This window comes from Danio rerio, chromosome 4 (genome assembly GCF_049306965.1).
Source record: "Danio rerio strain Tuebingen ecotype United States chromosome 4, GRCz12tu, whole genome shotgun sequence".
Classification (NCBI taxonomy): domain Eukaryota; kingdom Metazoa; phylum Chordata; class Actinopteri; order Cypriniformes; family Danionidae; genus Danio; species Danio rerio.
The window spans coordinates 10,441,393-10,458,159 of NC_133179.1; the positions used below are offsets into that span (position 1 = coordinate 10,441,393).

Genomic DNA, 16,767 nt, shown 5'->3' on the forward strand with positions numbered 1-16,767 from the left:
ACAAACAGAAACATGCTCCCGCTTTAAAGTGCTTTGCATGGTAGTAACAACACAACTGACCTTTAGTATCAACTAAAACATTTAAAGTTACGCTCACACACACACGACTTTAAAAGATTGTGTTTATCGCTTCATCACAAAAACAGTGTGTGCCCAATGCTGATGCACATTAGCATGAATGCTAACGCTTGTGTTTTCCTTAACAAACCAAGTAAAGGGGATAAAGGTCATTAAAAATACGCAATACACAGAGGACAGCACACAAAAACACAAGATCAGGGCCAGATACTGACGCACTTGTTATGCTCCATCCCATGTCACCAAGACGTTCACGAAAAGATCAATAAATAGCTAGTTAAATAGTCAAATAAAAAAGGAATGTGATCAATACGAGGCAGGTAAAGAGGCTCCCCTTGCGCGTGTACACAAAAAGTACAGATTAACCAGGCTCTCAGCAGTTTAAAAGCCTTTTAATGATCAGTCACGAGACATTAATCAGATCCATTACAGCAGAGAGATGGTGTTGGATGGATAGAGAGAGAGTCTTTAAGCAGATTAGTCATTATTATTACTACTTCCTATGATCATCTTCAGAAAAAGCCATGAGAAAAGAAATATATAGGAATAATTTTTTACAGTTGTCAACACCATCATGAAGAAATCCAATTTAAATAACAGTATATATATAGTGTGAAAGGTATCAAGTAAACTCAGGTTTTTTGGTCGGTTCTCTGCCTTTCTGGAGCGAATTGAAAGCACTTTGTCCTATAACATAATGGGTTTTATGAGGTTGGCCTGGATACTTTGCAGAAATGAAAAGTTTCTGATGTTTAAGTAGGATTACGTCCGCTATTTTAATCCCCAGACATGGACTTTGATGTCTCACAGCATTCTCCTGACATCCACAGACCCCCAAAAAACTTGGGTTGGCTGTTTTTTAAGACTACTTTTCCTATGTCTGTTGGGTATTTTTGGTGTGTGTGTATCCACCCACGGATTCAGACATGATTATTATAACAAAAGGGAATTCTTAAAATACATGACACGGATGGAGAGTGTTTTTGGAAAGGCCGTGTTCCCGAAAGACTTTGGCACGCTCGCGCCTCACATTTTGGTATAACTAGAATCTTTAATTAGAGTTACAAGAATGAGCTTGAGAATTACCTAAATGAAACCAGCCAGTGTGTGTTGGGAACGTTTTTAAGAGGATTTATGATATTAAGAGTGGTGTGTTTTACTAAGAAAACAGCTTTTGCCTTTATAATGCAAGTCTACAGGGTCAAATGTAATAAATATCTCAAAGTTTATTATAAAAATGGAAAGGTGTGTCTACAAATATGTACTAATAACTATATTAGGTAACATTTTTGTTTAAGTAACAATTCTCACTATTAATAGTGGCTTTTTGCCTGTCTTTTAATATAATATTAGCTGTTTAGTATTTATAAAGCACATATTCTGCCCAATATTAGTCTACATCCCTAACCCTACCTAATACCACAAGCCAACTACTACCTTAATAACTATTAATAAGTATCATATTAGGAGTTTATTGGGGCAAAAATAATAGTTAAAGGTTTATTAATAGTGGGAATTGAAACATAAAATAAAGTGTGACCATAAAAAGTGTGACTGTGTTTACAGGTGTAAGTCGCTTTGGATAAAAGCGTCTGTTATATGCATACATGTAAATGCAAAAAGCTTTTAGAAAACGTTGTGCAAACAGAAGACAAGCGTGCTCATACGGATTCGTGAATTAAACTGAATATGCTGTAGTATGCATGCCAGGCCAGTAGATGGCAACGTTATATTGTAGAGAAACACTAGGTGCATACACACATATGGTCCTGTAGTCGACCATTGTTGTTTTGGTCAGTTTTCACTTTGCATTTTTGCACCCAAAATCCAAGATGCATGATTTTTGTGCTTGTTTTTAGTTTTAGTTTGTTTCATCATTATCTGCACATGCACATATTGTTTCTTTAGTTGCCATCTGACTTTGCATGCACAATACAGCGTATTTAGTCGTTTTTGCATATACACTCATGACTCAAAAGTGATTTGGCAATCAAAATGGGCTAGTTCCGCCTGTGTTTAGGAGCTGGTTCATTTCTAAATGAGTTATAAGCATCAATTAGAAATGCTCAGAAAGGTCTTGGGTCTGTTTATGAAATGTGGTAAGGCCCAGCATGATTCAGTCGGAGTGGAAACTGAGACCTTTAGGATTATAACTCATTCTCGTGACTTCACGTGAAGTGTAATATTTCAGGCGCCAGACCTCAGTGCTCTGAAAAGAAACAATGTGTTAATCCAGATTCAGCAACAATTGCTACTGCGGGTTCAACCGAGGGACCACTGTGTTTATAAATTCACAATTCGCCATTGTTTAAAACCCAAGATTTAAGTTGGTGTAGGCATTCAGGTAAGAAGGTATCAGACGTCGTTCTTGAACCCACTGTAAAAAAAAACAAGTCTGGTTTCTTCTTAAAATCGTCTTGCAGACACGAGGTGAGAGGGTTCAAAGTCTTTTGAATCACACAGGGCTTCAGATTGACAGAAATCCAATCGCGCACCTTTTTGAAATCCACTTTAGGGGCTCAGATGGTTTGATCAGTGGTGTAGAAGTTAAATAGATGAGTCGGGATATAATGCGGCAGAGCCTGGAGTAATCTCTTATCTTATTAAGACTTAAGACGATAATGCCAAAATTAAGAGTACCAAAAAAGTGTTTCATAGGCACAGAGAAGCCGCCATCAAGTAACAAAACATCCTTTCTGTCCCAAAAAGGCACAGTATACACTCCAGAAAACCAACGCAGAGAGGAGGAGGGAAGAGTCCTACAGCAGGTTCCTATTGCAATTTAATAGACAGATATGTGTAACGCTGTTTTCTTGGTCTTGGTTTTAGCCTCTAGACTCATCCGTAGCTGTGTGGACTGCGCGGGTTGATGGGAGAGTCTTCCCGTCCGCTTTGCCCAACCAGCTGGTAGAGGCGATGGCTGAGGTTTTGTACCTGGCATGTGCCTAGGACGCATCCCACACGCATTAGCTGGGGGTGATGGTGGCTGTGGTGCCCTCGTGAGTGCACGTGACGTCGCTCTCTCTGTTTAGGGCTCTCGAGTGTTACGGTGGACTGGAGTTGGTTCCCTGTTAGGTCTGCAGGTGGCGCTCTGGACAGGATGGCCCTCCATAAAGTGGTGCGATCAATGGAAACACCATGGTCAGTGTTTGAGCGCTCAGTAATGTCTGGAGAGATGGTGGATTTCTCTCTTAGCTCTTGGAGTCTTGTCATGAAGTCCAACCTGTAATGAGACAGAGATAGGAGGTGTAAATATTGCAAGGAAATTGGTATTTTAATACATTCTGAAATACTTGGTTGTTATGTTTCACCCATTCTGATTACATTCAGACATTAGCATTCATTTTCTGTATTGGTCAGACTATATTGGATTTTGCAGATACTGATAATGAGGTTGGACTATAGTTGCTAATAACTTACATTACAACTTAAATTACCAGCATGATTCTGTAGGAGGGGAAACCAAGACCTTTAGCATTTTAACTCATTCTCGTGACTTCACGTAGAGAGACTGGAGTTGTAAACATTTCAAGGAAAATTGGTATTTTAATACATTCTGAAATACTTAGTTGATCTGGATTATGTTTAGCCCATTCTGAATACATTTAGATATTTAGCATTCATTTACTGTATTGTATTTCTCTCTTCATGGATATCCATATACTTTAGATTGTGAGAATTATTTGATTGACTGTTATATTTAGCTATTAGAGGTCGGGCGTTATTGGATTTTGCCGATAATGATTAATTAACTACATTTTTTAAATAAATACTGAATAAAAAAATTGCATAACAAAAATAAATCTACTAAATTAAGGTAAATTAGAGACATACATTGAGAAGAAACGCAAGCATATATGCAAAGAATAAGAAATGGAATTTCTTTTGTCCTTAATTATTATTATTGTTATTATTATTATTATTATTATTATTATTATTATTATTATTATTATTATTATTATTAACATTTGTGATTTGACAGAGATTACAAGAAATCCTCACTTTGAATTTACTCTGGGTTCACTCTGGATTTACTTGTTAGATATGAGGTTAAAGTAAAATGTTAATTATTGTTTTATTCTATAAAAGTTTGATAACCTTTAGTTCAAATCTCAAATTAAAATATTGTAATTTTAAAGAAAATGACAATTTGTTTAATTTTCTTACTGTCAATATTAGGGTTACTCAACCAAATACTGATTTATTTGCTCTTCTGAAGTTAAAATATCAACATCAACATGTTGTCCAAAAATAAACATAAACATGTAGGAAAAACATGGCACTGTTTTTTAATTGACTGTTTTCTTTATTGTGAAGAAGGATCATTTACTGCAGAAACTAAATGTGCAGTTTGGCCATCCGTGCAAATATTTACAGCAAAAACACTTCAGAAAAAGCTGCTCGCTGTTCAAAAAGGGTATGACTCTTTAGGACTTAGCGTACGGCAAACACAGTCAATTTACTCTGGTTTTGCTGTAATGGCGAGACCATCTGCTCTCTGTTTGATTATAACACTGGACATTGGCTTTTGCACAGGCCACTAATTCAGCTCTTGCTCTAAGGATTAGAAAGCAGCAGTTTACAGGTAGTAAGGTGAAAATCCACACGATACATAAAGATCCTGCGATTTTATATGTTTTTTCTTATAATCTTTAAAAATAGGTGCATAAGCATAAAAGAACAGCCAATCTGCACAAAAACTCGAGCTGAAATTGGAGAAATGACAGGGTATTGTTAGGTTGGACCACACCATCTAATCTCACAGTGTCATGTTAAACTCAGTTAAAAAAAGCATGCTGAGTAACACTAAATTTAACCGACATGTCTTTGCACGCACTTTTTTGTGTTTTGAAAGCTTAAAATCTCAACTTTCCAGAAATCTTAGCTACCCTTGCAGTTTGTTTTCATTATTAAAATCTTAAGATTTAGGCATTTTTTGATAAACATTGTGTATTGAATGCATTTCTGTTCTTAATGTAAATCAAATATACTCTTAATATGCCTTTGTAGCATGAATTACCTTTTTAATATCTTCCTTTTTCAGAAAGTTCACTTGTCTCAGTGTGCAAACTATGCAGCCAGCTAGATTTTTCCCTTCTGCTTGTGGTCAACCAAAATACCACCTCTTTAAAATATTATGATTATCTGCGCAAAGTTGCCAGGATGAATAGTGATGCTCTCCCATTTTTATTAATGTTTTGCTATGCCACTGCTCTAATGTGTTACATTTATGCGTTTTCAGCAACAAAGTCAGCTTCACATGATCAAAGTTAAGTGCTTTTGCCCCCTGAGCATTAGTTTCTCTTTGAGCTTGATCCAAATATCAGATGCTTAGGCAGATATAAGCTGACCGTAGACTTCATCCGTTTGCCCTCTCACCCCTTTGAAGACTCCATTATCACACTTTCATGCATCTTTAAAAAAAAAAAAAGACAGCCAGACCACCCTGATTCATGGCTTATCCTAAATAGAAAAGCTTACTGCTTCACTCTCTTTATAGTTCATCGAAGAATCTTAAATATTACAAATAAGAAGGATGTTCTTCAGATGACTAAAAACATTGTCATCCTAAAGGCTTTTATATGTGATATAGCTAAATCAAACTAACTCAGACCAAAATTTAGATTGCTTGGAGTCTTTGAAATGACTTTATTTGTTCTTAAACGAGCAGGCTAAATAAAGTATGGCATTCAGTTTATGAAAAGAAAATATAGAGACCACAAATTCTCAGGTTCTCTGGATTTACATTTTATAGTCATGCATTTGAGTCAAACGTAATTCTCATTTCATTTTGTAAACTACATCTGACATTTCTTCCAATCTTCAGGTAAAAAACATTGACATTTAGAGCATTTTAAATGCATTAAACAATTTTTAGATGACACAACACAAATACTTTAACCTCAGAGGAAAGCAATATTTGGTTGGAATAAACCTGATGTACAAACACAGTAAATAAGAATAAAAACATTTCTTATTCTGCTCTAATAGCTCTACATTTCAATTTTTTTATTTTAATTTGGAAGAAACCTTATTATCCCTTCAGAGAATAAAACTAAATGTTAACATTTTCTCAAACCAATAAGTAAATCCAGAGAAACTGCATATTTTCCAGTGGTCTGTTAATTTTTCCATCGCTGTAAAACTGAACAGACGTGCTAATTAAAAACCTCACCTGGCGACAATTGACCGACAGACCACAATGAAATAGGATCTGTGATTCTGGAGTATTTCTATAACCATAGTGTTCAGCCGGGAAAATTAGCACCTGCCCCAGCGAAATTCAACCCATGTTGGGATTAAGGTGGTAATCATGTTATGCAGAATAAAGAGGCATTCAAAAAAAAAAAAACAAAGACGCAGTTTTGTGCCAAGTCAAATGTGAGACTTCTTTAAGTGAGCAATCAATGTCCTGATGTAGAAGCCAGTATAGTCTTCGGATTTGGACTTTGTGTCTGTCTGATTTAATCTTTAATAATGCAGCATGTTCACTGCCTGCACGCTTCTTATTACTGGCAGACGGCCATGAAAACCCTGTGATGCTTTGTGGGAACATTTTTTTTTGGGTAGGAAAACAATGAGATTTGATCTTTGATTGTGATTTATCCTCCACTGGTTCAGATCAGTCCAGTGTTATTGTTTGTTCTTCCCCTGAAGCTGTGATTTTCACACCGCTCTGAAACTGGTCATGGCTGTTTGAGAATTGGTCATCAGATGGTTTATATTTAAGTCGTAATTATTGTACCTGCGTTCTTTTATGGAAAATCTGACCATAAGTCACACCAAATGACCTTCTCTGGTTACCGTGAGGTGTTTATTCCGTAAATACCACCTTCTGTCCTGGTCTGTCCACACTGACACATGACATGTAATGACACATAATACCTTTTAAACATCTTATGCTCAGGAATAATTAATGCTCAGCACTGTATATATATATATATATATATATATATATATATATATATATATATATATATATATATATATATATATATATATATATATATATATATTTATATATATATATATTTATATATATATTAATCGATATTTATTAATCGATATTTATTAATCGATATATATTAAATTGATTGTACTTGAAAAACTATATAACTCCATTTTATTCTAAACTAATACAATTCTCATCTATATATATTTAACATATTAATACTAATGATCCAAATTAATTCAGATTTCTAGCAGTCATCCTGTATCAGAAGGATAAAACAACTATGCTATTCATGCAATAGTATGCTTCGTAGCTTAAAATCTGGGTGTTGACAGTGGAGATATAAAGAAATAAAATTGTGCAAGTGCATCTGTTCAGAGAGCTAATTGCTTGAGTGCTTTAGTTTAATTGACCACGTTAGATTAGTTCACGAGGGATGTCTTGGGAATCTGACCCTTATTCCCTATGTCTCCGTATAAAACATAAAATACTTAAAGGCATAGTTCACAGTTGTTGAGGGTAACTAAATTATGACAGTTTTCAATATTTGGGTGAACAATCTCTTTAATTCTTGGAGAAATGCTGCTTTAATTGTTAAACTTTAAATAGCAATAAGGAAACTTGTTTTAAGAGCAGCAGAATCAAGTGAAAGCGATCACAGCATTAACTAGGGGGCTTTTAAAGCACTCACTCCCCTCGTGTGTGTTTGTTTTTATGGTTTTTATAGTTTCTGGTCAGAGTGGAAACGCCGCTTGAGGATGAGGAGAAAGGAATTCGGGTCTTAGTTACTAATCCAAAGCGGAATTCTGTCTGACGGATGACTTTTCCCTTTCACCTCGAGCAATAATGACCAAGCAACGTGGTGTAAAATGCTAATGTTTATGTTGTAAACGGACGACTGCATAACTCAAGTCCAAACACGACCAGCCCTGACTCCCATTGAGTGTGAACAAATGTCTAACCGTAGGAAACTAATATCTAGTACAATATGAAAACCAAACAGCATCTTTTTAACAGACTTATTTATCTGAAGTCCTACAATACATTGTAAAAAATGATTGGCTACTTTAAATAAGTGAGTAACTACAGTGCTTAAAGCAATAGTGTCTGGAGGCAGCCTTTATGATGCAAGCTGAGATTGCATTGCTTAGAGATGCAGTGTCAGACAATACACACTCTATGAAGCTACCGATGTCACTGTGAGGGGTCGGGTTAGGTGTTAGGTGATCCAATTAAAAAGCACTAGATGCAGCTCAGATTGCATCTGCAACGAATCTGCAGCCAGATCCCTCTCGCTTTAAATGCAGCAAGTTGATTTTACTTTAAAATAGCCAGCAAACCCATTGACTTATGTTAACTTTTATAAATATGCATATAGTTTTGTTTACTTAATAATTATAAGACAATGAGATTACTCTCTTTTTTTAAAGTGAAGCCAGCTATTGGCTTTTTACAGTATAGAGTAACGTGGACTTCGTTAATTCCTCTTTATTAATGATTATGGAGGATAAACAGTCCAAGATACAGTCAATACAGAAATCCGCCATACAATTCATCATTAATGTCATGGAATATTGGACTTGATAGTCCAATTAAGAACCATTAAACTTCTATATAATGGAAACGTGCTTTACAAACATTTAAAATGTGCTTCATAATCCAAAAATATATATATATATATATTTGTAACCAAATGCTGATTACATGTTCTTTTGGGCACCTGAAATGGCCTTTCTAAACCATTGCTGTGAAAGCCACTTTATTTTTAAGAGCGAACCGCAAATCTATGCCACAGTGGGACGATCCAATTTCCAGCTGTTGTTTTAAACCTACAGTACATTTGACTTGTCGCTTGGCTCCTGTCTCTGCATTTTTTCTTCACAAACTAAACCTCAGCATATTATGTAAGGAAGAAACCTAGGCTAGCTATTCTCAGAGACCCAATTGCTTCCGAAATTACATTTAAACCAGCAAAATAGGCCCCACTAACCGCCATAATCGATTCTGGGACAGCGTGTCAAACTATAAAAATCTCTGAAGGTGTCACAAAAGCTTCTGTACGTTCTGTGTACACAAACGAATGGTTATCGAACATTAAGTGAGTCCATGTAAAGAACACGGAGTTCTCCGTGACAAAGCAGGACGCAACGGAGAGATATTGAATGCTCAAAATTAAGATATAGACGCTTCCATCAACATTTTGGGAGATTTGAACCATCCCTAGTTTGATTGCATCCTAATAGCCATCTTGGTAAGTAAACAATTATGAATTTCTCATTTTTTGTTGAACTGTCTCTTTAAAGGCACCTGACATTATTACTGTAATCAGAAACTGCAAGTTTATCAGTTGTTTATTGTGGCATTGTGACTGTAAATCAACCAGTCAGATGTCTGTGACTCAATATCAGTCTAATGACCTCACCAAATATAGCAAAGACCGGTATCAATTGTACTGTAAATACTGTACGCCAAGGACAAATACAGTCCTTGCCTTGACATTTCGATTTTTCACGTGACATTGTTGCACTTTAAAAAATGTAACGACAAAAAGTCACAGCGACAAATATTTTGATGTTGCTTTAACTTATTTTAACATGTTAATCGAGTTTCAACTGCAAAGTTTAACTTAATATTTTTAGCCAGCTTGATTGATCTAAGTTGACATGACTAGAAAAGTTACTATGATTCAACTTAAAAATGTAAGGCGACAAGATTTTTTTACAGTGTGGGTGGGAAAGAGCATTATTAAACACTATAAAAGCAGCTAGATTAATTCAATTTACTCAAAGCCTGTATTATTATCAGTTTATATATATTCCTCAATCCTCAGATCGACAAAGATGAAGAGAAATGGACGATTCAGCAAGACACAAACTGGGCAAAGCAAGTGTCAACCAGAAGAGGGCAGAAAAACACTCATCCTCAACAAAATCATTCCTTCTGAGTACCGTCATCAGTCATCAGCCAGCAATAAGGACTTGACAAAGCATGTCGTTGCTTTACTACGTTAAACTGCGGCTTTCAACAGCAACTGCCTGAGTATCCTATTTCAGAGATTTGCTGCCAATCAAATCAGCATTTTGGAATAAAGTGTAGACTTTTAATCTGCTATTAAAACTATCAGAGAAATGTGCACTTTTATCAGCCGTATTCACTCTTTGCCTAACCTTGACTCAGAAATGACGCAAGTGTTTATCATTGGTGCTAAGAAAAGTAAAACATTGTACAGTAATTTCCATCCTTTCTGAAGGGATGACATTCGCAATAAAAAGTCTTCTTTTAATCACACGATGAGCCCCGGTGTCTTCTGGAAAGTGACTAATGGCTTGTTTTGTGGTGTTAAATGCTAAAATTGCATGATGCAATGACTTTCAGTGCTTGCCTTATGTAAAAGGAAATAACATGAAGCAAATAAGTTAACAGTAGTTGTGGATTGAACATAAAAAAATTAAGTTGTCCCAAATTAAACTCAAAAATTGTGCTGTTTCAGCTCACTTTTGATAAGTAGATTGAACAAACATCAAACATAATTTTTTGGAGTGTACACACTGTAAAAAGTTACTCAAAAGCGAGTAAACCAATTGCCTTAAAAGCAACAGGTTGAATCTACAATAATAATGTAAAACGCATTTATAAAGTAAACCCAATGTAACTTGAAACTGTCAAGTTGACAGAATTTTTATAATTATGCTAATTGTACTCACTATTTAAAAAATAAAAGCAGACCAATCACTTTTTTTTCAATACACCTTTATTATATTTGTTTTTTCTAGCTTTTATAACTAGCATAATGACATACAGTAAATTAAATCTGCTCTTCCAGACTCCAGTGTGTCTTCTAAATTCTATACAGACTATAAATGTAGATTTTATAGACTTAATGATGCGCCAAATATTTAATATTTTGATAATTACAGTAATTTTTGAAAACAGACGTGCTAAAATAGTCTGACACTTTAAAAAGGGATTAGTGTTGGGTAAAAAAGTTATATATTACAATTTTAAGCCTATCTTACTTAATAAAAATGCAAAAATAACACAACACATGCATTCACACATTTAGTTACTTTTAAAAAGTGACTTATATTATATATCAGAGGTCTTTTTTATTTTACCTTGAATTTACTCTTCAAAAAAGAAACTGCAGATCATTTAATAATAAAAGTTATCCCTGGTCACATTTGTGATTGATGAAATATTACAAATGGAAATCTCATTATTAATGTTTTTCTCATTATTAGGCATTTGTGGGGGTATTAAATGAAATCTCAATAAATTCACATTCACTTTTAATATAATAATACTTGGAAATCTGCCCTTTTTTTAAACAATGTGACTCATTTTAATTTAATCCTCACAATGAGGCTTTTCCCCCACTCATCACGACGTTGACATTTCTATTGTGAACATAATCTCAAAGAATGTCAAATATATAAACACACATATTTATTCACGTTTTAACTTGCTTTTATTGGTGGAGCTTTGGCTCATCTTTCACTGTAATTAATAAGCTCTGATCATGTGACCCATTCAAATTGCATTCAAATATTCACAATCATTGTAAATAAAAATGCATATGATCTAAGTATCTATTAAGCATTTTTTAATAGGCTATACACAGTGAAACACACATACTGATCATAAACTGGTACTGTAAAAGTTGGTTTTCTCGCAGCAGGCGGGTGAATGGTGGGATGCGTGCGTTTATACAGTCACGTCTACCATCATAACTGACCTTGCTCATTGCAACTACAATCTCTCGCGACACAACATCCTCCCTTTGTGTAACAAACTTTATTTTGTATATAACACATCCCTGGTGCCAGCCTAGTTATAATAAATGCTGGTAGATGCTACAGGTCCGCGATTCAGCAGGTGCGTTTAACTTTTTCAAGGAACAAAGATTGAAATTGTTCATCCGACTCTTTTACGCGAGTCGATTCTTTTGAACTATCAGTTGTAAAGATTCACCGACGCAGCATTAAAGTTTCGTTAAAGCCACATGTTGCTTATATATATGATTATCTGTATTCTGTATTGTGATTTCATGTGTCCAAATCAGTTTAAAGAAACATAATAAGGAATCGTTATCATGGTTTAATGCACCCTTTAATAAAACTATATTTATCCAAATCAATTTACTTTGTCCAGGACATCATTGTATCTGTATTTGGTGGCTATTCAATAAAGTCGCTTAAAATTTCAGACCATTAAAAACAATGATTTGCTGTCTTTAGTTTGTTTGAATATTGGTACAGTTCAAATAGGCAAAAGATTCGACTCAAATGAACTGTTCATTTAATAGGCAGTGCAGCCGTTCATTCATTCTTCAAATTAGATTGGCTTACTTCAGCGCAAAAGTTTGCACATATACAGACACACTAGGCCAATATTAAACAATCAAAAACACAAATTAAATAGACTGAGTAACAAATATGAGACCGATTCTTACCTGTTTCCCACCGGTAGAGCCAGCAGTTGTGTGGAGAGCAGGCTGATGCAATACACAAAAACCGGGAAAAGCGCTCTCATTGTGGGATAATGGAATGATATTCTCACGCCCCCTTGCTCTGGAGGGGGCTTCCAATGCACCTGGACAATATTCAATTTCCAGCTAAACCTCCAAGTTGGAGCAAAAGTCCAACTCCAGGGTATTGTGCTGTTTGAAGAGTAACTAAAACAAGTAAAAAAGGAGAAACATTAATTAATGCATTTTTTTTGTTTTGCCAAAGAAATTGATACCATTACGCAAGCCTCAACATATTTGTATAATCACATGCTAACTTTTAAACGCGTTTTGTTATTTTAAGTACTTAATATTATGCACTCAAACTGAAGAGCGCATTAATGCGTAAACTCTAATTAGTTGCCAACTAATTAGCTCTACAGCTTTTCCTTGAATTTGATTTAAAAGCATTGAAAGTTATGTTTATATTCATGTGCATCATATGTATATATAAAGTTTACTGACCTTTATCTCAGGTTTAGTGCCACGCGCAATACTGGTCTGGAGATATTTTCCACTGGTGCGCACGCACGCGCTCGCCAAGATCAAGCTCTCGTGAAGTCTGAGGTTCATCTGACATTGACTCGTTTAAATATGGACTGGGCGGGACTTCAGTTCCATCAAAGGTGTGTCGGATGCCTTAAAGCCTCCGAATCATCCAGTGAGTCACTGTATATGGGCGAACTTGATTGGTGCCAAATATAGAGTTACTCCTTTATCTTAGAATTTTTAGGGCAGCTTGTAAATTGGTTATGGATATAACTTATTTAGATGAGCATAGGTGTCTTTAATAGGTGGCATACACAAGTTTGTGATCAAAAAAGTAATTGTAGCTGTAAAAAAAATGTGTGGTTATACACAATTCCTTTATGCAACCTATTTTTTTTTTTTTATACAAATTTAAGAGGATTGAACATAAAACTATTACGTTATCCAAAAAAAAAAAAAAAAAAAAACTTAAGAATTGTGTCGATTCAGCTCGTTTTCAATTAGTAGATCAAACAAACAGCAAAATATATTTATTTTTATGTGTAATTTGAAGGCATTTTCACCCAATGCACTTACATTTCTCATGTGTTTATCTCTAGTCGTTGGCTCGAGTGTGCAAGCAGGATAAGATGCTATGGAGACCGGTTGATTTCCCCAGAATTTCAGGAGGGCAAGACGCCCTCACCCTCGAACGCAAGTAATCATGTGCATTTTAGTGATAATTCTTTAAAATAGACTTTGTTTTTACAATTGTGTCACAGAAAACAAACCATTTGGCACTTTTGTTGCAAAAGAAGTTGTGATATCATCTGCACAGTCATATTGAATTATACAAAAGGCCTAAATTTAGTGTACAAGCAAGTGTTTAATAGGTTATCTAATATGCATTTATTGTGAAGATAGTGAAGCTTTGTTTCAATGAACTTTATTATTATGAATCATGTATCCACTTGGTCGTTTTTGTCTTTGATCTCTTGTGCACAGTCATGGTGCAGTTTTAGAGGCAGTTGAGCATGTGACAAACAAACTCTGAACTCTATGTGGTGTTTTCCACTTTTCCTTGAAAAATCAGTCTTTTGTAAGAACCCTCACAATTATTTGTAAGATAACGTTTATGTTTAACTAACATCCCTGCAATTAATGTTAGTTTAATTAACAAGTGGCTTAAAAATAACAATGACTTAAAAGTATTTCTTATACACTTTACATAAAATCTAGAATTGTTTTTTAGTTTTTATTTGTAAATATATTTATTTATTATTATTATTATTTATTTATTATTATTATTATTATTATTATTATTATTATTATTATTATTATTATTATTAGTAGTAGTAGTAGTAGTAGTGGTAGATACTAATAATAATAATAACATAAATATTAAATAACACAAATAATGCTAATAAGTAACATATTAATAATAATAATAATAATAATAATAATAATAATAATAATAATAATAATAACAATAATAGGCGATGCGGTGGCGCAGTAGGTAGTGGTGTCGTCTCACAGCAAGAAGGTCGCTGGTTTGAGCCTCGGATTATTATTATTATTATTATTATTATTATTATTATCATTATTATTATTTTTATTATTATTATCATCATTATTATTATTATTATTATCATCATTATTATTATTATTATTATTATTATTATTATTATCATCATCATCATCATTATTATTATTATTATTATTATTATTATTATTATTATTATTATTATTGTTATTATTTATTTATTTATTTATTTATTTATTTATTTAACAATCAAATTCATATGTTCAGTTAATTGGAATAGACAAAATAAAAATGACAATATATCCACGCACCCAAAAGAGAATTATATATATATCTCAACATAATATATATGTAGAGTTCAGATGCAGAAACCTCTAAGTGCTGTCTAAAATTTCCATCGAAACTGAAAAATGTTCTCAGCCTTCTTTGTTTATGTTGAGATATTTTACTTTAAAGACCAGAGAAAGGACTTATTATTTGCCATAAAAGTGATATTACAGAACATACACACAGGAGCTTGATAAAAATACTAATTTTAGAGGAAAATTTCAGATGGCATTTAGAGGTTTTTGCATCTAAACTCTTCATATAAAATTATATGTAAATGGCATATATATATGGTAAGTAAGATTTGCTTTTAAAGCTGATCTATATTTCTCTACTATCTTTTGTTTTTCTCCTTAGGAATGTCTTTCGGCCCCAGTTAGGCAATGCATGTCACTTATTCAGGTCAGTGTTGGACATTTATTACATTATTATTAAATGTCTAAAAGTTTACAGCTGCAAAAAATCCAACCAACCTACAGTTTAATGAACCACAGATAGCTGAATTCAGAGTAATTCTCAGCACCCAGTAAGATGTACGTGCCTGGGTTTAAACCATGTTGGCAAGCGCCAACATTTACATAATTGTGAAAAATCATGTGACAACCTGTGAACTGGAGCCAAAATCACAGATGAGAGCAACGAGTCTCCTCTTCTGATTTCTCATCCACTGTATATGTGCCAATTAGTGTACATGAGTTGCTACACGTCACCGCCAATCAATCCGCTTTAAACTGCCTGTAAGGCTGCTGTGATTTTCCCAAATCATACGATAGCATGTTTGTTTTCCAAAACAATAGCTGAGATTAAAAAAAAAGATTATCACATGATACACTGCTGTAATAAATATGAGTATGAGGTCATGATTGCTGGATAAATTAAATTAGAAATAAAAAAAATGGGATGACGCAATAACCTAATTACTGATGTTCATTCCTTGGAGAGATTTAACAAGCATTCAAACAATTGATATTATATATTATTATATTTTACATTATGATATTATATATTGTAAATATTATCATATACTCATTAAAATGTGTTCACCTAACATAGTAATAGAAGGATAAACCAATTAAATTCAAACAAGGTTTTGGAAAAACATACAAACTACAAGATTGCAACTATATTGAGTATTTTTATGGTTCTCTTGATTTTCCTCTTAGTTTATAACAGTTTTATGTATTTATTTTTTTAATTTTTCATAACATATTTATCGGGGTGTACATTATTTTCACCATAATTTTTAAGTTAATGTGTTAGATAAGTTCCTGTTTAGGCTTTGGTCCCAACTAATATGTCTATAAACAAATATCTTATTGCGTATAATATCCTAAAACATCCTTAGATAGACAGACAGACAGACAGATAGATAGATAGATAGATAGATAGATAGATAGATAGATAGATAGATAGATAGATAGATAGATAGATAGATAGATAGATGATAGATAGATAGATAGATAGATAGATAGATAGATAGATAGATAGATAGATAGATAGATAGATAGATAGATAGATAGATAGATAGATAGATGGATTATCATTATTATTATTATTATTAATAATAATAATAATAATAATATTATTATTATTATTATTATTATTATTATTATTATACACAATTTTTTCACGGTGATCTTAAGTTATGGTTTTAGATTATGTACAGTTTTGGCAATGGTACGGTCTAATATAATGTATATACACAAATATCTTAATGTATAATATTCTATAACATCCTTTATGGGGAGATAGATAGATAGATAGATAGATAGATAGATAGATAGATAGATAGATAGATAGATAGACAGACAGACAGACAGACAGACAGACAGACAGACAGACAGACCCCACAATACAGCTTTCTCATTTTTGCTGCCCCCTAGTGAACAACAC

General features: G+C 33.7%; 1 protein-coding gene across 1 annotated transcript; it reads right to left on the reverse strand.

The window, feature by feature from the left end:
• Positions 1-1,785: 1,785 nt before the first annotated feature.
• Positions 1,786-13,042, reverse strand: adm2a (adrenomedullin 2a). The gene is made up of 3 exons (NM_001130135.1): positions 13,002-13,042; positions 12,483-12,704; positions 1,786-3,301 (listed from the first exon to the last, which is right to left on the reverse strand). Exons 2-3 carry the CDS (start codon positions 12,560-12,562, stop codon positions 2,917-2,919), a joined length of 465 nt encoding a protein of 154 aa, NP_001123607.1. The 5' UTR covers positions 12,563-12,704; positions 13,002-13,042; the 3' UTR covers positions 1,786-2,916.
• Positions 13,043-16,767: the final 3,725 nt, after the last annotated feature.